This window comes from Mandrillus leucophaeus, unplaced genomic scaffold (assembly GCF_000951045.1).
Source record: "Mandrillus leucophaeus isolate KB7577 unplaced genomic scaffold, Mleu.le_1.0 Scaffold760, whole genome shotgun sequence".
Taxonomy (NCBI): Eukaryota; Metazoa; Chordata; class Mammalia; order Primates; family Cercopithecidae; genus Mandrillus; species Mandrillus leucophaeus.
In genome coordinates this window covers 1,098,679-1,123,135 of record NW_012108253.1, presented here as the reverse complement: position 1 = coordinate 1,123,135, position 24,457 = coordinate 1,098,679, and the positions used below count along the sequence as shown (strand labels likewise).

At 38.2% G+C, this 24,457-nt stretch overlaps 1 protein-coding gene across 1 annotated transcript in view; it reads left to right on the top strand.

Annotated features, from left to right (window-relative positions):
• The window catches only part of SCGN (secretagogin, EF-hand calcium binding protein), a 49,832-nt gene extending 33,623 nt beyond the window's left edge, over nt 1–16,209 (top strand). The window contains exons 8-11 of the mRNA XM_011966485.1: nt 3,992–4,037; nt 4,292–4,351; nt 5,870–5,938; nt 15,647–16,209. Of these exons, the coding sequence (XP_011821875.1) occupies nt 3,992–4,037; nt 4,292–4,351; nt 5,870–5,938; nt 15,647–15,775 (304 nt within the window). The 3' untranslated portion in view covers nt 15,776–16,209. The remainder of the gene's footprint in view (nt 1–3,991; nt 4,038–4,291; nt 4,352–5,869; nt 5,939–15,646) is intronic.
• The last annotated feature ends 8,248 nt before the right edge of the window (nt 16,210–24,457 follow it).

Below are 24,457 nucleotides of genomic sequence, written 5' to 3'. Positions count from 1 at the left end.
AAGCCACTATGTTTGTGGCAGTGTGTCACAGCAGCACTAGGAAACTAATACAACAACAAAGAGGCCTTAAAACATTTGCAGATAGGAATTTTCTCTCTCTCCTTTCAGCTCTGAAATGCAGTTCAATTCCTCTACATAAAAGCACCTCCCAAGTATATGTGCTGTGACTGGCAACATGATTTAGGCTGCCTGGTGCCAGCAAATAGTAAGAACAATATTCCTTGCAGACTTCCAGGATATTCTATCTTCTAATTGGCTCAAATTAATTCCCTCTATTCTGAGCATTTGGAGGAGGAAAGATTTTCCACATAGTTGTATTACATTTTTTCTACTTTTTCTATATATCCTCACGACTATGAATACAACATGAATCTAATGTTGAATCTATTGAAACTGACTGTATCCTATTAAAGTATAATTATAATTATACAGAAAAGACAGACATATTTGCTTTCTAAAACAAAAACAAGATTATTTTAAAATTGAGATATAATTTAAGTACCATAAAATTTACCCTTTTAAAGTATACAATTTGGTAGATTTTAATATATTCATAAAGTCCAGTCATCACCAGTATCTAATGTTAGAACATTTCATTATGCCAGAAGGATACCCAGTACCCATTAGCAGTCACTCCCCTCTTCCTCCTCCCACAAGACCCTGGCAACCACCAATCTACTTTCTCTTTCTATCGACTTACCTATTCTGGGCATTTCATATAAATGGAATCATACAATATGTGCCTTTCCTATCTGGCTATTTCACTTGGAGTAATGTTTTCAAGGTTCATCCATGTTGTAACTTTATCCTTTTTTATGGCTGAGTAATAGTCCCGTGTATGTACATATCACATTTTGTCCATTCATCAGTTGATGTTCATTTGAGTTATTTTCACTTTTTAGAGATTATGAATAATGTTGCTACATGTTTTGGGTTAAATATGTGTTTGTGATTCTCTTGGTTATATATTAAGAAGCAGAACTTTTGGTTTATATAGTAATTTTACATTTAATTTTCTGAGGAACTGCCAAAATGTTTTCTAAAGTGGCTGCACCATTTTACATTCCCACCAACAATGTATCAGGATTTTAATTTCTCCATATTCTAATTAGTACTTGTTATTGTTTGCATCTTTTTTAATCATAAAAAAGATTATACTTTTTTATGATATATATCATAAAAATATACATAAAAAAGAAGATACTACTTCACATCTAGTGGGTGTGAAGTAGTATCTCATTGTGATTTGCATTTTGAATATTTTTTATGTATTATTGGCCATTTGTATGTCTTCTTTGGAGAAATGTCTGTTCAGATCCTTTGCGCAATTAAAAAATTGGGTGATTTGTCCTTTTGTTATTGAACTGTAAGAGTTCTATGTATATTCTGTTTACTAGACATTTCTCAGATGTATAATCAGCAAAAACTTTTTTCCATTTTGAGAGTTGTGTTTTCATTTTTTTGATGGTGTCCTTTGAAGCACAAATGTTTTTAATTCTCATGAATCCAATTTGTCTAATGTTTTTGGTTGTTTGTGTTTTAGATATCATATCTAGGAAGCCACTGCCAAAATCCAAGCTCATGAAGATTTACCCCTTTGTTTCCTTCTAAGAGTTATACAAATTATAAAGTTTCTGTTTTATGTAAATCCATTTCATGTTAATTGTTTAATATGGTGTAAGGTGGGGGCACAATTTAATTATTTTGCATGTAGATATCTACTTGTCCCAACACCATTTCTTGAATATTTTTCCTTACTGAATGGTCTTGGCACCCTTTCTGAAAATCAATTGACAATATGTATGGGTTTATTTCTGTACTCTCAATTCTTTTCCATTTATCTACATGTCTGTCATTATGCCAATACACACTATCTTGATTCTGTAGATTTGTAGGCAAATTTTGAAACAAAAAATGTGAGTCCTCAAACTTTGTTCCTCTTTTTCAAGATTGTTTTGGCTATCCTGGTTCATTTGCATATTCACATGAATTTTAGGACCAGATTGTCAATTTCTGCAAAAAAGCCAATTCAGATTTTGATGAGGATTGTTTTGAATTTGCAGATCAATTTGGGGAGCATTGTCTCCTTAAAAATATTAAGTCTCCCAATGTATGAACGTGGGATGTTTTTTCATTTACTTAAGTCTTTAATTTGTTTCAACAATGTTTTGTAGTTTTCAGTCTACAAATTGAACCTCTTTCATTAAATTTTTTAAATATTTTATTCTTTTTGATACTATCATAAAAGGATTAGTATTCCAAATTCCACTTTTGGACTGGCCATTGTTAATGTATAGAAATGTCATTGAATTTTTTATATTAATCTTGCATTCTGCCAGTGTGCTGGATTTGTTTATTAGCTCTAGTAGTTTTTTGTTGGATTCCTTAGGATTTTATATATACAAGATTGTATCATCTATAAAGAGATAGTTTTACTTCTTTCTATTCTGCCAATCTGTGCTATTAATGGAGTATTTAATATGTGTATATTTAACGTGATTACTGAGAAGTAATTTATATTTGCTATTTGTTTTCTCTTTGTCTTAAGTTTTAAAAATTCCTCTATCCTTCCATTACCGCTTCCTGCACGTTAAACAGACATTTTCAAATGTATTATTTTAATTCCCTTATTTTTCTTTTGCTATTTTTTTGAGTTATTTTCTTAGCGGTTGTCTGCTAGATTACAATTAACATTTTAATTTAGATCAAATCTAATTGTGGATTAGTAACAACTTAATTTCAATATTATACCCCAAATTTTACTTCTATATAGTTCAAATGCCTTTCTCCTCCTTTCTGTTCTTAAAATTATATCTTTATATATCGTGTGCTCAACAACATAGATTTTTAGTTATTGTTTTATGAAATTGTAATTTAAATCAGATAGCAAAAAAGTTACACACAAAAAAATACATTTATGCCGTATTTTATATTGGGTTATATATTTACCGCTTCTGGTGCTCTTTATTTTTTCATGTGGATTTACGTTATTGTCTAGTGTCCTTTAATTTCAGCCTGAAGGACTCCCTCTAGTATTTCTTATAGGTCATGTTTTTGGTGTATTGATGATTTTTGTTGTTGTTTATTTGGTGACTTTTCTGAACTAATTCTATGAAGTCTATATTCTTTGTCAGGTGTGTCCACTGAAATCTCTGCTAGGTTAGTTCAATGGTCAGTTCATGATTGGACAGAGATTTTCTAAAATGTCTTGGACCAGTAAGTCTCCCACTCTCTTGCTAACGGGCTCTGTGTATGTATTAGGGCAAGTTAAATGCTACAGTCATTGTTCTAACCAAGATTCAGCTATTTTGGGGGCCGGGTGCGGTGGCTCACGCCTGTAATCCCAGCACTTTGGGAGGCCGAGGCGGGCAGATCACAAAGTCAGGAGATCGAGACCATCCTGGCTACCACGGTGAAACCCCGTCTCTACTAAAAATACACAAAAAATTAGCCGGGCGCGGTGGTGGGCGCCTGTAGTCCCAGCTACTCAGGAGGCTGAGGCAGGAGAATGGCGTGAACCCGGGAGGCGGAGCTTGCAGTGAGCCAAGATCGCGCCATTGCACTCCAGTCTGGGCGACAGAGCGAGACTCCGTCTCAAAAAAAAAAAAGATTTAGCTGTTTTTTTTCAGAGTAAACACTCCCCAGATTGCTGCAAGACTTTAATTGTTTTCCAGAGCTCTGGGAAAATTATTTTGACTATTTTTTCCAGTTTTCTCATTGCTTTATGGAGGAGAGAATTTCCAGAAGGCCATACTGTGTGTGCATTTTCCACCGAGATGAACTTTTAAAAGTCTGTGGTGACTACTAATCTCTACGAGTTTTTCCCAATTAATTTCTCTGTTTTTGTGATGTAAGAAGTTCTGTCTTTCAAGTACCTATTCTGTTTTGCAGGAAATTGTCTGTACTTTCCACACACCAGGGCTATAAATTTTCATATAACTGAGAGCTGAACGATCCTTATGTGGATTTTTTTTTTTTTTTTTAAATTTAGGATTCTGGCTCTTCAGGAAAACTTCCTTCTCCAATTTAAAATGGATGTAAGTAGTGACATTTCTATAGATGGGTTTATGTCATTGCTGTTTCTCTACGGATTTGAGCAGGAAAGAAGAAGGGAAGGCATCTATTTGCTCTACTTTATAACTTATTTAGAAACAGACAAGGCTCAGTGTGGAATCAAGGGATCTTAAAGGTCATTGACTCAAAGTTTACAAAAGTTGTCCAGGACTCTGGAAGAATTGTACAGCTGAATTGTCACATTGCTGGACTGACATAATGTTTTTTCCTTACACAGGCTTGTTCTACTGAAGAAAGGAAAAGGGACTTTGAGAAAATCTTTGCCCACTATGATGTTGTAAGTGTGCCTCTTTATATTGTGCTGGCCATCTTTGAGTAGGAAACTTGTTTAGCCCCCACGTGGAACCATCTTACCCAACAGACCCTAAACTTACATGATGAATACCAATCCCATCTGTGTGTTTCTAGGTCAAGGTACCCTCAACTTCTCTATAGACCTTCTGAGAATAGAGTAAAAAGAGCCAAAGGAGTACACATGGTTGAGAAAAGAAAAAAAAAGATAACTTTTTTTTGGCTCCTCGGACCCAAACTACAAGTTTTCTCCTTCTTGTAGGACTAAGAGTTCATTTATAATATCATGCATAAAAACATACAACCCCCCAACCCAGTATTCAACCCAAAGAAATAGAGGACAAGTCATACCTATTTATCATAAAAACTATTTTTCTTGTAGAACCAATTATTTGATGAAAAGGGGAGAAAATAAAAATTATAAGTACAAAGTATGGCAAAGAGATTAAATTTCCTAAGGACATGATAGTATGATGTAAGAAGGAAGAAAAGTAGAAAAGCAGAAAAAAGCTGGGAAAGATTATAAGGATGTTTCCCTGAAACTAATCAGACTAGATAATTATGTGTCATGTTCTGAGCAGAAAACAGCATCACCTGGGAGAGGCAGTCTAGCATAGAGGTGGCTAAACATGTGACTTCTGTGACCAATTACCTAGGTTTGAATCATGGCTTATTACCTATGGGACCTTGGGCAGGTTCCTTAGCCTCCCTGTGCTTTGTTTTCCTTATTCGTAAAATTGGGGTGATAAGGATAATAATACCTACCTTCTGGGGATGTTATGAGAATTAAATGAATTCAGGTTTAGAAAGCTTTTATGAGAGTGCCTGATAAGTACTATGTAAGTGTTTGGTAAATACACTAGGGAATGGAATTTTTAAAATGATATGTGAAAGGCTCAGGATTAAGAAATCACAAAGAGAGCAGATGAGTTATTATAGTGGAACTTTAGAGAATAAACAAATACTTTAATATGTATTGTATTTTATAGATGTTCATATTTGCATGTGTTATAAAATGGGAATAAAGGGTCTCATGTACAGACCAAATGATAATTCTAACATGTTCATTCAATGTAGTCTTCCTGGATTTAAAATAAATATTTTAGTAATCACCATATCATTGACAAATTATAGGGCAAGATAAAAAAGTTTCAACCTATACCTCAAAGGATTAATATTATGTACAATTAACACTTATCTAAACTGAAGCCTAGGACCCAGGAAGCAAATAAAGTCAATATATGACATATGACTGCAATCTACAAAAGCCGAGGAACTCAAAAGTATGACTTCTCATTTGGTTACATGGAGCAGTTTTCAACGAGTTATTTTAATTCATGTGGAACATTCACGTCCTGCATGGAGAACATAAATTGGAACATGCCACTTCTAAATCTATTTGCGGCCACACAAGAATACTGATACGGTTTATTTATCTAATTTATTCCTTTGCTTTTTGGCTTAAGAAAATGATTTTTAGGCAATTGGATCTTTTCCTTTTCAGAGTAAAACGGGAGCCCTAGAAGGTCCAGAAGTGGATGGGTTTGTCAAAGACATGATGGAGCTTGTCCAGGTGAGTGCAAGTTCTTCTTATTATGAACTGGGGTTGTCATTTTGATTGATTACATTGTTTATGTATGGGAATCAGTGAGACTGAAGGTTAATGTCAAAGATAAAATCTAGAGATGCAGTTTATTTAATAACCTTTGAATTGCTATAAAACCCAACAAACCTCCCTCACTTTCTTAAGATTGTAGTTTAAATTACTTGAAGTTATCATACAGGTATCTTTTTACCATCATTTAAAGGCCAGCTATTTTACCGAAGGACCGCAGTGCCACTGAATATCTTTCTGTTCTATTTTTTGGTTACAGAAAGTCCCTTTTCCCTTTAGACTTGGTAATTAGAATAACTAAAACATTTAATTGAATTTCATGTAATAAAACTGATCTTCAGAATTTTATACATATATATATATATATATATTTTTTTTTTTACTAAGAGGGTTATCTAATACCTAGCCTAAGACGGTTATTTATGGGTTAAGACATTGCTGAGGTTGGGGTGGATGAAATTTAGATTATATTTATATGACACAGCTGTTTTATGTAGGATAGACAACGTTTAAAAAATTTCCTTTGAGGTCCTGTTGAACTGTATTGACCAGCTACATGATCCAGTTCAGCAGATCATTTCCAATTCTTCCATTTCCATGGGATTGTGTAGACAATGAATTTAGTAGTCTTGTATCCTCAGGGAGTTTTTGAGGTTTGTTCAGAACACAATGATTCTTTTCTGGTCAGCCCAGATGGCAAAAAATTAGAGTAGCAATTATGAACTGTTTGTGGAGTTTCAGACTTCTTTGAAAATCCGATGAACACTATGGAGCCTTGCAGCTGAAAAATGTCCAGATATCAATTTTTGCATGAATCTCCAGAAAGTTTGTGTACTGTGATAGAGCAGGCATGGATAAAACCCTCTCTGACGTCTAATTAGCCTGATGAGACGTCTTCTGTGACTCCCTTCTTTTGTTGTTCTCATCCCAACGGGTGCCTTGCCTCTTCTTTTCCTCGTTCTCTTGTTGCTCCTGTTGGAGATTTTACAGGCATTTGCACAGCCAGAATAATTGATGGGTATTGGTGTGATATTGCTTTTTATATTGATTGCTAGAGGAAAATCCCATTTCACCCATTATCTATTTAATGCCAGAATGGCTTCTGTAATAGAAACTGAGCAGTTATCTATAGGAATATTAAAGTTGCATGGCAGCATTTGCTGAACTAGAGTTTTAATTTGCTTTTGAGAGAATGAATGGAACAGTTTTTTGAGAGCTGCCTGGTCTCTTATGCATTGGATCCAAGGGCAGTGACTGCCTGAGTGTAGAGCCTGGGGGCTTTGGAACCTTACTGCACTCTACCCCACCACCCTCCACAGAGCTTCTGGCCTTCTGCTCTTCCATGGCCCACACACACAGCCCAGCTGTGAGTGTGGATGCACAGTCACAGTGACCAATCAGTCATTAACCAAATCAACCTCCCTTCTTCTTTGCTCCCCCTTTTCTTTAGTCTCAAACTTGTGGGAAACAATTTTTTCTCAGGTCAGAGGTGTCATTTGTTGCTGAAAACAGTTTTGCGGCATCCCACGTCTTCGCCAGGCTGTGGGAGGCAGCTGGGCTGGGCTGAGGGATTAGGCTCTGCTTGAATCAGAATACATCTGATTTACAGAATTTGAAGCAGTGGTTTCCAGAGGGGCTGCCTTGGTTGCGGGTGGCTGCTGCTCTTCCTCTTTGGTAACCTCATTTTAGTTCTTCTCCCTTCTTTCTCTTTTCCCTCGCTATGAAAAGAACTGGAATTTTTTTTGTAGATGAGGCAGTGTAAAATGGGAGACAGTGCTTTGGACTGTGACAGATCTGAGCTTTCATTCCAGATCAGCCATTTATGAACTGTATCTCTGTGGGCAAGTTACTCAATCTCTCTGATACTTGTCTTCTCATCTGTTATATGGGCACAATATTTACATCCCAAGGTTGTGTGCTGACTAGAAATAACATAAACACTGATCACAGACCCTGGGATATTGAATGATTCCCAAAAGTAATAGTCTTTGTTATTTTCTTAGAACAAAGCTGGTGTAATATTTGGAGTACATTTCTGAGCTTGAGAATAGTTATTGAAAGAGAATTTCATAAAAGGAATCAGCAGCTCAATGCATGGCTATGCCATTCTACTGGATATTCCTGTCCAAAACAATAATGTAAAAAAAGCCAGTACAAAAGAAAACTTCTAAAAGATAGGTATGTCAGATGGCAATTAACTAACATATTTTAGTATGCATAGCTTGAACATTTTTGCTTCCTTTCTGATTATAAAATTATCTCTGCATACTATAGAAAAATGTTGAAAATAAAGGCAAGTAAAAGTTAAGAAGCTGATGAGAATTCAAGCTAAGAATTCAGATTCTAGGCTGACCCCTGGGGTTCCAGGCCTGATTTTACCACTCCCTGCCATGAGACCTTGGGCAAGTTGTTTTGCATCTCCAAACCTCAGTTTTCTCATCTGGAAGATGGAAATTGTCATAGATCCTACTTCCATAAAGTTGCCATGAAGATTACAGAAGGAAAATCTGAATAAGGCAATTAATATTGTGCTACTTCACTAATTAATACCATGGTAATAAATTATTACTAAAAACAGAAAACATTGGCTTTACCACCTATTGATCTGGAAAGTGATATAACTGTCATAACTTTAGTGACTATGATACTTGCTATTTCCATATGATTTTTCTAAGAGAAAGCCCAGATATCTGTAATCAGTGTAATTTTACTGGATCCCTTCGTAAAAAAATCATGATTTTTGAATCTGGATAATCTTAATAATCTTCAATAACTCTGCCTTTCAGTTGTCATTGAGTTTGGCAATGGTTTCCAAAGGCCAGTAGGAGGAAAATCCAAACCAACAATGTAGCAGACAAGACATTTTTTCCAGAGAAAATGAAAGAGATGGGAAAAATACTAGACCATGCAAAAAATTAGTTGGAAGCAGAGATCAGCCTCATTCTTCAATGGATTTATATCACCTCTATGGGAAGGTGAAGATCCTTGCCCCTTTTTGCCTCTCTGTTTCTGTGGAGCTGCTGGGGCAGCACAAAGGCACCTCTCAGTGTAAGCATCAGGCCAATTTGAGACAGAGCTAGTTCCTAGGGACCTAGTCAGACTGCGGTCAGTAATTCAGAAGGAATTTATTGGGATTCTCCAGATGATTTGTTGAGCTAAAACATATGTACACAGTAGTTCATTATTAATGTTCTCCTCCGATAATTGAAGGTGCATACACTTACTGTGTCTTTCCTAGTCTTTACTGGACCTTCCTTAGTCTTCTAGGTTTCTTTAAAAATACTCACCATATAATTTGTATGCTGTAGTCAAAGGATGACCAGTAGTTGAATTTCACATTTCTTGGCTTTATAAACAGAGTCTTTCCTGTGACTTTTTTCTTTATTTTCATTTTATAAAAAAGGGCCATGGGAGAAGTAAACAAATCAGTATTTGGAATTTATTTTAAAAGACAGTGTCAGAGAGCATATACCATGGGGTCAGCAGGAACGTGGCCCAGTTACAAAGTCTGGGTCAGGGTTTTTGGTGTTTGCAGTAATAACTCTGAAGTAAGCTTATCTTATAGTCTTTTAATTCTTGGACAATCATATATGATGTATATATTGACTTTACATGAACAAGATTATTTGGTTATCAAAACACCTCATTCCCCAAGCTCTGAAAAATGGCACCCAAGTCTTTCCTCTGTCAATCTGATAAGATAGCAGGTCCCTGAGGAATAAACACGGTTTCTTTTTTTCCAACAAATGTATTGAGATATGATTGACACTTAAAAAAGCACTGTATATACCTAATATATACAATTTGATGCATTTGGATGTAAGTATACATCCATGAAACCACATCATGATCAATGACATAAACTTATCCATTATCTGCAAACATTTCTCTAGCCACCCCCTCCACCTTTTTGTCTTTTTGTTTTGTTTTGTTTTCTTTTATGTCAAGAACACTTAACATAACATTTACCCTCATAGCAAATTTCCAAGTATACAATACAATATTGTTAATCATATGCACAATAACTTCTGTACAAGATTTTTGTTTGTTTGTTTTTGAGATGGAATCTCACTCTGTTGTCCAGGCTGGAGTGCAATGGTGTGATCTCGGCTCACTGCAACCTCCACCTCCTGGGTTCATGTGATTCTCCTGCCTCAGCCTCCTGAATATCTGGGAATCACAGGTGCATGCCACCACACCCAGCTAATTTTCATAATTTTACTAGAGATGGTGTTTCACCATGTTGTCCAGACTTGTCTCAAATTCCTGACCTCAAGTGATCTGCCCACCTCAGCCTCCCAAAGTGCTGGTATTACAGGCGTGAGCCACTCTGCCTGGCCTACAAGACTTTTTAACAATCCGTAGCTCACTCAGAGCAGCATAAAAATCAACACAAAAATCCACAACTTAAATTAGAAAGTAGAATGGCAAGAAATTCAAGATCTCCCAAGAGAAGGTATAAATGTGAACAGTAACATCGGAAGCCAAATAAATTGGCTGCCTGGAAGTGATGGGAGTTCCTGCCCACAGGCTTCCCTAAAGTTCTTTCTTTTCCTTGATGGACACTCCATTTGCTTTTTCTCTGCTGTTGACAGGAAAATGGTTGGTAAGAGGGGACAATACCTCTTGTTATTGATAGATTCAATAAAGGATTGAATCTAACATGTGCCTCTCTAAAGAGCTAGCCCTTCGCAAAAATGTTTCTTTTCACTTTTAAATTGTAAAAATGATACATGTGTCATAGAGAAATCAGAAAACAGAAACCAGAAAAAACAGAAGCATAACTTCTATGTTCTAACAGACTGACTGTGAACTGACTTCTCTCCTATGTATGTTTTTATATGGTTGAGATTATAGTGAATAATAGACATTACAATATAATAGTATATTATATGTAATATAGAGTATACTATATATAGCCTATTATAGAATAATAGTAATGGTCATTCAGTAACCACATAATATTTCACCTGTGGTTAGATCATAATTTACTTAAACATTCCCCTATTACTAATACTTTAGATGGTGTCCCATGTCTGTGATTCAAAACAATAATGCAATAATATCTTTGTGCAAAAATCTTTCTCTATATTTGGCCTCGTCCCAGGAATAAAATTACTAAATCAAGTGGTTTGCATGCTTTAAAATTCCTGGGATCCATTGTCAAGTTTTAGCAAACATCTGAAGAAAGAGCAGGTGTGTTTTCCCATTTCGTTCTTCAATGTCCTTTCCTCCAACCTGACTTTTCTTCCCCTCACTACCCAGAAAGTTGATGATGACTTCATTTTGACCTAGCTTTGTCTATCAAGGAAGGTAGCATTCTGATATATATAGTATATGTTTTCACACTATTAAGTTAGGGACTTAAAGTGCTGCCATCTCTTGAGTGATGAAAAACTGAAAAGAGAGGATAGGTGGCAAGGAGAAGAAAATGTAATCCCAAAGAGTGAATATCTAACAAAAGAATGTCTGGGGTGGTGGGAACTAGTGATGGGAAGAAAGTTGGAAGATTGAAGAGGTTCTTCCTGGAGCTTCTCAAATTACAACACTGCTAGGAGACTTCCCAGTATCTGAGCAGACATTTCCATTTGCCTAGTAAAGTGATCCTAAAGGAACACCAATGTAATTTCTTATTTTCATTTTATAAAGCAATGGCAGGTGATAATTTGTAAACAAGCTGAGGCTTGTTGGTAGAGACCTGAACAGATATCTAAAGCAATAATATCTTAACTTGTGCCTGTCGCCTCAATGTTTTAAAACACCACTGTGGCCAATAAATAGTAAACTGGAGACCGAAAACATGTTGTAATTTTGCATGGTTAGAGAATAAGTTTCTGGTTAATTAAATATTTTGATTGATAGAGAATTATTTTAAGTGGATTACAATAAAATGCACTTACCATCAGTGAAACTCTAATTCAGTTCCTCTGGTGGTCAGAATATGGTCCAGTGTTGGAGTCATGATGACTCTAAGATAGAGATTTGTGGAGTGCTGGTTAACAGAAGGCTTGGATATGAACTTTAATTATTTTAAGAGAATTGGAATGTACAGGAAAGGGTAGTTGTATGACAAAAACAGGAAGGCTGCATTTGAGGATAGTCATTCACTAATTTCATAGATATAATTGAGTATCTACTACGGGCAAGAATTGGGAAGAGAAGGCCAGACCCAAAGGTCCCCCAACTGCCAGGATTAAAGGGAAACAAGTCAGCATTTTTCAATCAATTTTATCTCAGATCCACTCTCACACTGTCCTATGAGATGAATGAGGAAAAAATTACACTTTTACATGAAAGGTTATGATACAGTGTAGTGATGAAAAATATACACTTTGGGACCTGCCTGCCTGGATTTGTATCTTGGTTCTGACATGGCTCAGCTGTGTGACAGTGGGCAAGTTAATTAACCTCTCTGTGCTTTAGTTTACTCATCTATGAATTAATGATGAAAGTAGATACAACCTCCTAGGGTTGTTCTGAAGATTAGAGTTAATGTATTTAGAGCTTTTACCTCAGGAACCTTTCTGCAATTATATTAGTCACTTGTTATAAAAACTCTTGTTAAGACTGAGGCTCCAAGGGTTTCTGGTGATGTGTCTTCAGTGACACGTGCATTTTTTGAGCTGTGGCATTTAGGTCTCCTGACTCATATTGAGTTGTTCAATATTAAAAACATAACTCAAAAGGTCCGCAGGAACTTCCCTTACATACATCCGCATTCATTCCCACATCCCCTAACACACATACATTCATACACCAAAAATATTTTCCACTCACTGGAAGGAAATAATTACTATGGTGGGCAACAAAGCCCATTATTCTTCAATTACAAAACAAAACAAAAACAAACTTAGAATAGTTTGAATGAGGTAAATACATTGGCAAATTAATTCACACTAATGTGTAAATGACTACCACTCGAGTATTTTTCTAATCTTGGGATTTGCCAAAAGGATCCTGGGGCCATTTAGTGGAGAAAAGTTTTAGCAACAAGTCACTGAAGATGGTGAAAAGCAAAAATTCCCACATTGCACTGTACCACAAATGAACTCCCACCAGGGGGGACTCAGAATGCAGCCTGTTTTCAGGACCTCTGAGCCCCATTTCCTTGGGCCACATCTATACTTGCCTGGTACTGGCAGAGAACTACAAGAGAACCTATTGACAGGTCGAGCTACATTGTGGCCTCAGAGTCTAATCATTCAGGGCACTCTCCACAGAAGAGTGAAGTTGATCAAATTTATCTTCTGGTCCCAGACTTTCAGCTCCTGATCTCTCTCTGAACACCAGCCCTACTCCGGTGTTTATTATTCCTGCTCTGCCATCTGGCTCCCAATTTCTTTTGCTGTTTCCTCCTTCCTCCTATTTAAAAACTGCTATCAATAATAGATTTGGTGTCAGTCATTTGCCCCATTGGACAGTGCAAATTAACGAGTCTTAATGTGGCTTGCTAGTTAAGGGACAGTTTGTTTTTCCCCTACTGATGATGTTTTTAGTGATTTTGTTTTTGGAAATGAAAAAAACCTTGGGGCAGGGTTGGGTAATGGAGAGTGCTTCCCAGAGCCCCTGAAATAAAACCTGCGGGTGGCTGCCTTCTCTGTTCACTCATAAAACTACTCCAGTAATCAAGGGGCTTGGAAATTTGACTAAATTTGTTTTTTGTTTTTTCTCTTTGTATATTGACTTTTAAATTTTGATTTGTGAACACAAGTTTTCTGAAAAGGAATTTGGTGGAAAGGCTTTATTCCCGCTAATAGTTTGAAAATGGGGCTGGGCATGATGGCTCATGCCTCTAATCCCAGCACTTTGGGAGGCCGAGGCCAGTGTATCATCTCAGGTCGGGAGTTTGAGACCAGCCTGGCCAACATAGTGAAACCCCATCTCTATGGAAAAAACACAAAGTTAGCCGGGTGTGGTGGGGGGCACCTGTAATCCCGGCTAATTGGGAGGCTGAGGCAGGAGAATCGCTTGAACCTGGGAGGTGGAGGTTGGAGGTTGCTGAGATTAGTCACTGCACTCCAGCCTTGGTGACAAGAGTGAAACTCCGTCTCAAAAAAAAAAAAAAAAAAGAAAGAAAAAACGGGAAAATGGAGGACACACTTTTCAGTGTAAACCAGGGTGCAGAGAACAAAAGGGGGTTTGAATCTTACAGTCAGTGCCCACCCAGGTTTCCAGCGAGTTCTGTTTATGCAAATAAAGGATTCAAACTTGCTTAGTTCCGATTGGTTGTTGGAGCTGAGTTCTGATTGGTCAATAGAGCTGAGCCCTGATTGGTTAATTTTACTGAGTTCTGATTGATTGGTTCAGATGAACTCTGAAAGCCCCCGAAAGAAAAAGGTGCTGGTTTTCAGGGAACTTGAGTAAGCTGTCATCTCTAGTCAAAAAAGGACCACTTGGATCTATTTTAAATTTAGGGCCAGTGGCTGTGCACGGTGGCTCATGGCTGTAATCCTAGCACTTTGGGAGGCCAAGGTGGGCGGATCACCTGGGGTCAGGAGTTCAAGAGCAGCCTGGCCAACATGGTGAAACTGTGTCTCTACTAAAATACAAAAATTAGCCGGGCATGATGGCGGGTGACTGTAATTCCAGCTACTAGGGAAGCTGAGAGGGGAGAATCGCTTGAACCCGGGAGACGGTGGTTGCAGTGAGCCGAGATCACTGCCACTGCACTCCAGCCTGGGCGGCTGAGACTCCGTCTCAAAAAAAAAAAAAAAAAAAAATTTAGGGCCAGTGAGCCACGTGAGATCCATTTTGAACGATGGTCTCTTTGATTTTGACGTTTATTCACAGTTGCATCAGCACTCATGTAGTTTCTTTAGGCCAGCCTTTTCTCCACAAGAATGGTATGAAATTTTGCAATGAGCACTCAATTGGAATCAGAGGACTATTGAGGACTATCTCCAATTGTCAGAGGACTGTTGGACTATTCTTGGGCTCAAAAATGCTGCCACAACTTTCCAGCTTGGCAGGAAGCTTAAGCTTTCTCTGCACCTCTGTTTCCTAATCTGTAAAAGAGGTGGAATTATTTACTTCCCAGCATTATTGTGAAGCTTAAATGAAGTAACCTATGGAGAATCAATTTGTTAAAGCATTCCTCACTTTTGCAGGCCTTTGAGCTTGAAGTAAAAAACTTTTCCTAGCTAACATGTGTCATATTTCTAGCTAACATGCTTTCTTGCCCCCTAACATATCCCTTGGAGTAAATGTTACATCCCTAGCTCAACCACATGTTTTAGATTTATATTCAGTATAACCATTTTTTTTTAAAAACCACAGGCACAAAAATCTCCTACAGGGAGGTAATGAAATGTGTCTTCTCTCATCAGTGCAGCAAGGCAGAAATTTATGATTATAATTCTCTACTTTGAGGCAACGTATCTTTACTATGCTTGCTAATAAGGCAGTGTTTCTCTAAGAACTGCAGGGAAGTGATGTGGAAGTAAAGGTTTTTTGGCCTGAAGGGACATGTTGAGAAATGAAACAGTTGGCAGAAAACTTATCCTTGGCAGCATTTGGTGGGATGAGGCGATAGACTCATTCCCTCACTCCCCGTGGCCTGTCTCCTCCAAGGCAGGACACCCTGAGCTTAGAGCACATCAGAGAGGGTGTTAAAGGGTGGGAACACCATTGGCTTGCCTGTTAACATGTTGCTTTTGTCGCCCTCAGCCCAGCATCAGCGGGGTGGACCTTGATAAGTTCCGCGAGATTCTCTTGCGTCACTGCGATGTGAACAAGGATGGAAAAATTCAGAAGTCTGAGCTGGCTTTGTGTCTTGGGCTGAAAATCAACCCATAATCCCAAACTGCTTTGCCTTTTGCTCTTACCGTGTTTCTGTGCTCTTGCTGGTAGAATTGTATCTGTGCATTGCTGTTGGGGACACAGTGGGCAAACTCACAAATGGTGTGCTATTATTGGGCAAGAGGAGGGACGCTAGGGCCTTCCTTCCACCGGCATGATCTATCCCTGCCTCACTGTGCAGTGTCTGTGTTGTTTTCGCCTTGACCCTGGGCTTTCCTATCCTCCCAAAGAGTCAGCTCCCCTGTTACATGGCTCTGCCTGTCCTTCCCTGGTCACCAGGGGGACAGGGGCAGCTGAGTGCATTCATTTTGTGCTTTTCTTGTGGGCTTTCTGCTGAGTCTGAATGGTGTGTAGCGTTCATGGCAATTCTGTAACTTCAACATAGATTTTTTTAGTGTGTGTGGAAATAAATCTGCAATTGGAAACAAAAATGTACTGGTAATTGCTTTTGTCCTGTGACCTTTGAAATGTTCTAGCTGGTGGTTTGACTAACAAACCCCTGACGTAATGGAGAAGGGTAGAGAAGGAGAGGGAAGGGCAATATCTTAAAAGAAATCCATACCACCAATCCTTCTATAGTTCTCACATGCCCTCACTAGGACTGACTTCCTGGTGAGCTGGCATTAAAGTGAGAGCTGCCAATAATCACTTTTTATTGGAAGGAGGAGACCAGAACACTCATCCTGGACTGGGTTTTGTTCTTAAGTGCTTGGTGAGCTCACATGGCTAGGCAGGTAGAAATAGAGAAGAAATATGAAGAAAATGTTTCCCAAGTAACCCAGGCTCCCCTCTCCATCCCTTCCTTTTCCAACAGTGCTGTCCAGCAAATCTGGGACCATGGCAGCCTTCTTCTAGGTACCTGAGTGTCTCTCATGGGTGCCTCTGCATGCTCCTGGCCCCAACATGTGCCCTGCTCTCTTCTCTCCTGGAACTGATGCCATCCCCATGGAAAGGAGACTGCTGGGGCAAGGGCAGAGTTTCTGTGGGGCAGGCCCCACTTTCCCTTACTGTCTTCACCCTTTATTTTTCATGACACCCCTACCTTATACTAGACTGTGCAGTAATTTCAGGCTTCGTGAAGTGTTATAGATAATTCAGAAAAATTAGTGTAGAACAGTGTATTTAGAGCTGTTCATAACCCAAGAATTCTGTTTACAGGGGTTCCCTTCATTACACACCCTTTTCGTAACTTGATTTTCTTCCCCTCAGGTCTCCCTTACCTCCAACATATAGATAATTCATATGAAGAACTACTATTTACTAAGTGCTTTCTATGTGCTAGGTACTTCTAGGTGCTTTCCATACCTTAAGTAATTTAGTCTTCACCAAATCCCTGTGAGATAGGTGCTATCATGATACTCAGAGATGAAGAAACCGAGGTAGATAGAAGCTAAACAACATGTTCCTTATCACAGCTCTTACAAGTGGGAAGTCAGGGAGTCTGACTCTGGAACCCCATGCTCCTAACCACCATTTTATTTTTTATTTATTTATTTATTTATTTTTTTAAGAGATGGGCTTTCACCATGTTGCCCAGGCTGGTCTCAAACTCCTGGGCTCAAGTGATCCACTCTCCTCAGCTTCTGAAAGTGCTGGGATTACAGGCATGAACCACCATGCCTGGCCAACAACAGACAATTTTCATGCACCTTTCAGGAAGCCTTGGCCCCTTTCTGCAGGTTTTTTCTCACAGTGGGATCTGCCACACCTCCCAGAAGGACAATTCTCCAAGTCTGGGTCATTCAGCCTGGAGTACACTTTGTGGGAGCTTAAAGAGAGTTCAGGAAGCACCACAGGGTGAGCCACACATGCCAGATTCTTCTGTTGATTGTCCAAATGGTGAGCTAACTGTGCACACATACACCCTTCACAGGACAAACAACTATTTTCAGAATTGAGACCGCCTGAACCCACAAAGAGGAAAAGACATTCTCTATTTCCACGACATCACATTATTCTGCAGTGATTAATTCCTCTTAATCTCCTGTTTTCTTGTTGTGTTTTAAATAACAGAAGAAGCCTTTTATTTTAACATAGTTGAATTTATTTTGTATTTATTTATCGCAACATACTTTATGTTTGGTTTGAGAAAACCCACTCTACATGTCACAAATGCATTCTCTTCCACTATCACTTTTTTAAACTTTAAAATAATTGTAGTCATAGATACATATGTGTGTGTGTTTTTAGCACACCAATTGCCATTTAACCATTTTTAAGTGTATAATTCAGTGACACTAATTACATTTACGATCTTGTGCAATGATTACCACTATGTCTAAAGTTTACTCATCACCCCAGACAGAAACTCTGTACCCACTAAACAATAACTCCCAATTTCCCTCTTCTCCATTCTCTGTTAAGCTCTAATCTATGTTGTCTATATGAATTCACCTATTCTAGATATTTTATATAAGTTGAATCATATATTTGTCCTTTTTTGTCTGGTTTGCTTTACTAAGCATTGTAATTTCATGATTTATCCATGTTGTAGCACATATCAGAATGTCATTCCTTTTTATGGCTGAATTATTTTCCATTGCATGAGTAGTCTATATTTTGTTTATTCATTTGCCTGTTGATTGACACTTGGTTTGTTTCCACCCTTTGGTTATTGTAAATAATGCTGCAAGGAACATTGTCATATGAACATCTGCGTCCCTGTTTTCAATTCTTTTGTGTATATACATAGGAGTGGAACTGGTGGTTCATATATTAATTCTATGTTTATCTTTTTGAGGAAATGCCAAACTGTTTTCCATATAGCTGCAACATTTTACATTCCCACTAGCAATGTATGAAGGCTCTAATTTTAATCTCCTGTTCCTAAATAGAGCTTTTATGGAACTGGCAAAAATCAGAACTGGACCCAAGGCTGAGCCACATCCATGTAATTTATGACTCTTCCTTTAGCTACATGAAGAGAATCTTTCAGGTTTGCTGCTCCTGCAATGGGTGTACTGCATTCTTAGCTAAGGATGTGCATCCTCCTCAGTGTCTACCTAGTGGTGGCTGAGTGGAGGATAAGGGTGGGAAGGGACGTTTTATTCTTTTAGGAATAACTTGTTCAGATCCATTGAAAGAAGCTACATACCTTGAGCACCAGCAAGCTTTCAGTCATGGCACATAGCTGAAACTCTATCAGAAGCCCTCAGGTTTCCTGCTCTATTACAATCTTAAGTTGATGAAGACCTTTCCAAGCATGCAAAGAAAGAGCTGGTGAAGATCTTTGAATAGCAAGAGGGTGGGTTTGTTCCACGTGAGGAATGAGTTAACTATATCCTATAATGTAGGTGCTGGTGGATTCATTTATGGATGACCAAGGAAGATAAACGGACTTAGGTTTTTGTTGAAAAACCAGAGGCAGATCAGGGAGCTGAAGTAGAGGCTTCTAGTAGGCAGAAGTCTCTTATCAGAGCCCATGTAGTATGTATTTGATGGGTTGGGAAAAAGTGGAATGACATCCTGAAAGCTGTGCTTTGGTCCAAAGATGTGTGTTCATCCATTCATTCAACAAATACCTATTAAGAATGAATGACGCCTTCTTCAATTGGTCAGGCCCTCAGACATACCACTCCCTCCCCTGAATTATGATCCCAGGTAGTCACTGTCCTACTCATCTGCCAACTATACCTCCAAATAGTGTTAATTTATATTTATGGATACTTTTCTTCTTAAGTGGATTGTAAAGTTATTGATACCAAGGAATTGTGTCTTGCAGTCCTTTGTATATCAAGCATTTTAGTTGTAATCAAGAATGCTGTTGACAGTGGTGGTGGTGATGATGGTGTTGGTGGACTAAGAATCTACTGCACAACATAGTTGGGGATTGGGCAGTGCTTAATGTAATCTTTTATTGGGTCTACATGATTATAAAGCAAAATAAAAATGTAATCATATTTGCTGCATAGTGTAGCCTAAAATAAATAGTTAAGTGATAGATCTCAATCACTCATTTTTGTAAAATTTCAGTAAAATTGGTGTGGGTATCCAGCTTTACTTTATCTCTTGATATTGCAATTTCTGGTCAATTCAGCCCCAAATTCTATAACACCCAGTAGCTGGAGTGGACTTAATATAACACAAATAACGGACTTTCTGATTAAACCTGGACAAAGCTTGGTGTAAAAACAACTTCAGAGGCCCTACTGCCAGACCCATAAGCTTCCGTTTTGCTTCTTGATTGCTTATTTGTTTATAAGTTCTTGAAGGCAAAAGCTTAGAGGTTTTTATTTTAGCAATAGTTAGCTTACTTTTGCTTTATGAGAGTTAGGGATACTTACAGCCATAACCTCCTCTATGAGACTTTTAGGACAATGTTGAGTTTCTAACTATAATAACAAACAGTCACAACCTAGGAGATAAACTCCTGCTTCTGCCTTCTCAAGGACCTTCTCTCTTCATTCCCTCCAGGGTTAAAGGAACTAATTATTTCGACTGTGGACCTTCCCTTGTTTTTCTTAACATTCTGGGCCATCTAAGTCTCCCTGACTCCTTCCACTGACATCAATCAGTTCTACTCTCCTTTGCTCCCACAATCCCTCCACCCTCGCTCCTCTCTCTGCAGTGACTTCACAGCTCCCTAGTCTCTCTTCTTGATCTTTTTCTAGTCTCTTCTTTCCACCTTCCACTTCATTCCTTTTGCCCTTGACCAATTAAAATGTACCCTTTCTTCTTGGATCTTCTTAAGTCCCAAGTTTTCCATAAATCTGCTCCACTCTCCATATCTCTTTTCACCCAATTTCTATTATTCTTTAATTAATATCCATAATTTAATCATGATTCTCTTGTAGTTGCTGTATCTGTGGGGCTCTGTCACCTCCAACGAGGTGAAAACCTTTCAGTAAGATCTGAAACCCTTGTTTTAGACTTTGGTAGCAACTCCAACTGGCCCTGCCAGACCACTATATGAGTATACATCTCCTAGCACAGTTACCAGCATGGATGAGAAACTTTCCTCACCGAGCGATGGAGAAAGCCTTGCCTCTGAGGCTGGTTCCCTGGTATTTATTTCCAATTCTGACTTTTGCTAGCTGTATAGCCTGGGGAAAATCAACAAATCTCTCTATATATCCATTTCCTTATCTGAAAAATAATACTGACTTCCAGTGAAAATGATGCTGTGTGTTCAGGATTTGAGAAAGCATCTCGCCGGGCCACCACTCCAAATGCATAGCACTGTCAGAATCAGCGATAAGAAATAATTTAAAAAAATAAGGCTCACAAATAAGACGAGACTTTTCCTGTAGGATAAAGCAGAGCCTGAGGTCTTGCTGGGCTCCAGATTCTGAGGCAAGAAGGAGCAGCAGCAGGCACCAGGAAGGTCCCTGAGCAGGGAGAAAGGAGTGGGTCTCATTGCTCAAAACCAGGGGCTGGAGATGGACTTCACAGGCATGAAAATAGGCTGGAAAAGCTGAGTGGCACTGCTGGGTCAAAGGCTTATGAGTGCCTCAAACCTAGGGAGCTGGACCTGTGCCAAGTCACCCACTACACCATTATGCAACCTCTAATATCCAGAGTATTTTTAGAGGGAAGGAGTCATAGGCCCCCAGTGCAAAATGTAGGTTTTTAGCTATGGCCCTAAGAGGCCAATCTTATGTAAGCACCAAACTACCTGACAAGAACTTAGAAGAGACAGAGAGAGAAAGAGAAATAGACAGAGAAATAGAAAGAGAAAGAGAAAGAAAGAGATCATTATTCACATAAGCCTGCAAACTTTAATTCTAAAGTTCATAAGGTTAGAAACAGAACTATCAGCAATCCTTCTTCTGAGTATATGCCCAAAATAGAAGAAATCACCATCTTGTAAAGATATCTCACCCTGATGTTCATTGCAGTATTATTCACTGTAGCCAAGATATGGAAACAATCTAAATGTCCATTGACAGGTTAATGAATAAAGAAAATGTGGTATATACATTTAGCCTTAAAAAGGAAGGAGAGCCTGCCATTTGCCACAACATGAATGGATCTGGAGGACATTACGCTAAGTGAACTAAGCCTGGCACAAAAAAGAAAAATACTGCATGATCTCACTCACATGTGGAATATTTGAGGTTTTGTAAAAAAGAGCTCAAATACACAGAGATAGAGGATGAAACAGTGGTTGGGAGATGAGGAGGGGAGGGCACAGGCAGTGGGGAGATGTAGGTCAAAGGATATAAAATAGCAGGTATGCTAGGATGAACAAATTTCGAGATCTAATGTACAACATGAGGACTAAAGTTAATAAAATTGTATTGTATTAGGATTTTATGTTATATAAATAGGTTTTACCTGCTCTTGTCACAAAAAATGATGTGAGATGATAGATATGTTAATCTGCTTCATTATAGTAACTATTTTACTAGCTATATGTGTCCCGTAACATCATGTTGTAAGACCTAAATATACGCAATACAATTTATTTTAAAAATAAATAAAACAAAAAGTTTTTAAGGTCATTCGGAAAAAAGCTCATGAGAAAAGCTAATGCTGAAGAGACTATTCCAAAATCAATATTCAGGGAGTAAACAAATGAAATAAAAACAATATAGCCATATAAAAATACCTTTAAAATAGATATGTTTGTGTTTGCTAAAATATATGTAACTTATGTTTATAAAGGAATCTGTAATTTACTTTCCTCCAGGAAGAGGCACTGGGTGACAGAGTAGGAAGGAGACTTCACGGAATATTCTTTGTACCTTTTGAATTTTGAACCATATGAATGTATTATCTACTTAACCAAATATATAAATATAAAATTTAATAATTATAATATCAGTATATGTTTGCTTAGAACCCTTACAATAATAAAGGTATAATAATTAAAACAATTATTTAAAAATAGGCAGAATGAAATATAAACAAGTGGACATAAATAAGAACCCATTAAAATCATGAAAATAAAATATATAATTACTGAAATAATATTAGTGCAAGAAATAACTTTTGACCGGTCACAGTTGGAATCAGTGAATACACATATTGCAGATAATTCACATAGGAAGACACAGACACACACTAGATAAAAATTAAAAAGAAGATAATTGTTTTTAGAGTCGACAACATATGTCTATAGCAACTGCAAAGAGAATAAAAATAGTGGATCAATACAACTTGAAGAGATAACAGTTGAGTTTCCAGAAATGAAGACATGAATCCTCCAAATGTGAATACATAGTGAATTCTAAACCTGGTAAATAAAAATAAACCCACACCAGAAACTTTACATTGAAAATGTAGAAAACAAAGGCTAAAGAAACCTCAAAAGCTGAGAAAAATGAGAAAATTATGTACTAAATAATAACTACATTGCCAGTAGATTCTTATCAGCAAAGCCAGATAATAAATGGATAGCGGAGTATTTCCACGTAAGAAAGGAAAATAACTGTTTATCTAAAATGTTACCTATCTAAACTATCATTCAAAATTAGGATGAAAGGCTTTACATAGACAAATATTTTGAGGGTTTTATTCAACTTCCACCATATATTCTTATTAAGAACTAGATAAGGCTATATTTAAGCAGAAAACTAAATCCAAAAGGAAGTGTGGGATGCATAGAGTATGGTAATTGATTTTAAAATATTTAAACCTTAAAATGGACAGAGATTTGGCTAAAAATTGATTTGTAAGGATGTTCACTACAGTACCAACTATAACATATGAAAGCATAGAAACCAAGATGCCCAATAGTGCTACTCCAACCTTTGTAGCACTTCATTTGTATTAAAAATCTGGACTTTTAAAACAGCTGGTGTTTTCTTTTTCTTTTGAGACAGAGCCTTGCTCTGTCGCCCAGGCTGGAGTGCAGTGGCCCGATCTGGGCTCACTTCAACCTCCACCTCCCGGGTTCAAGTGAGTCTCCTGTCTCAGCCTCCTGCGTAGCTCGGATTAGAGGTGTCCGCCATAGTTTTGTATTTTTTAGTAGAGATGGGGCTTCTCCATTGTTGGCCAGGCTGGTCTCGAACTCCTCACCTCAGGTGATCTGCCCGCCTCTGGAAGCGCTGGGAGGATAGGCGTCAGCCACCACGCCCGGCCTAAATAGCTGTCTTTCACGTATTACGTAATAATCTCAGAAACTGTCTTTGTGGCCTGTTATTTTCCTGGGAGTAGAGGTTAAAATATTTTTCTTTAAAAAGATGGCCAAGGTATAGTGTTGAAAAGGAGCAGCTCCCTTGTCCTTCTGGCAGGGAATGCGATGAAGTGGCCTGCTTCTTCAGTGCCCCGCTGCTTAATTCTCTAGGGGAGTACAGAGGGTCAGGTTGTGGAACTCAGTGCCTAGAGGATTAATGTTTACAACTCCTGAAGCCCCAGCCGACTTGTTACAGGTCCCTGTAGTTTGTCTTGTTGTCTATAGGCGGTTTATGTTAAACAGCTCAATTAAACTCTCTAAGGACAGAGAAGTTTCTCTCAAATTCTTGATTTGGTGTACGCGTAGGTGGGCTTGGAGAACGAGTGCAAAGTTTTGACAACGCAGCAGAAATATAATGTCGTAGACTGGAATGATAAAGCTCTACCATGGCGCTAAGCGCCGGCTGAGCAATCTGGGTTCTACTGGTTGCTCTGAACAAACTCCGCCTCTTTCTAACCAAGTAGATAACTTCCCGGTGGCGTACCCGTTTTTCCGTTGCCCCAGCAGATTACTTTTCCGAATGAACACCTGTCTAAGTGTGCACGCACTACGGTCTCGGG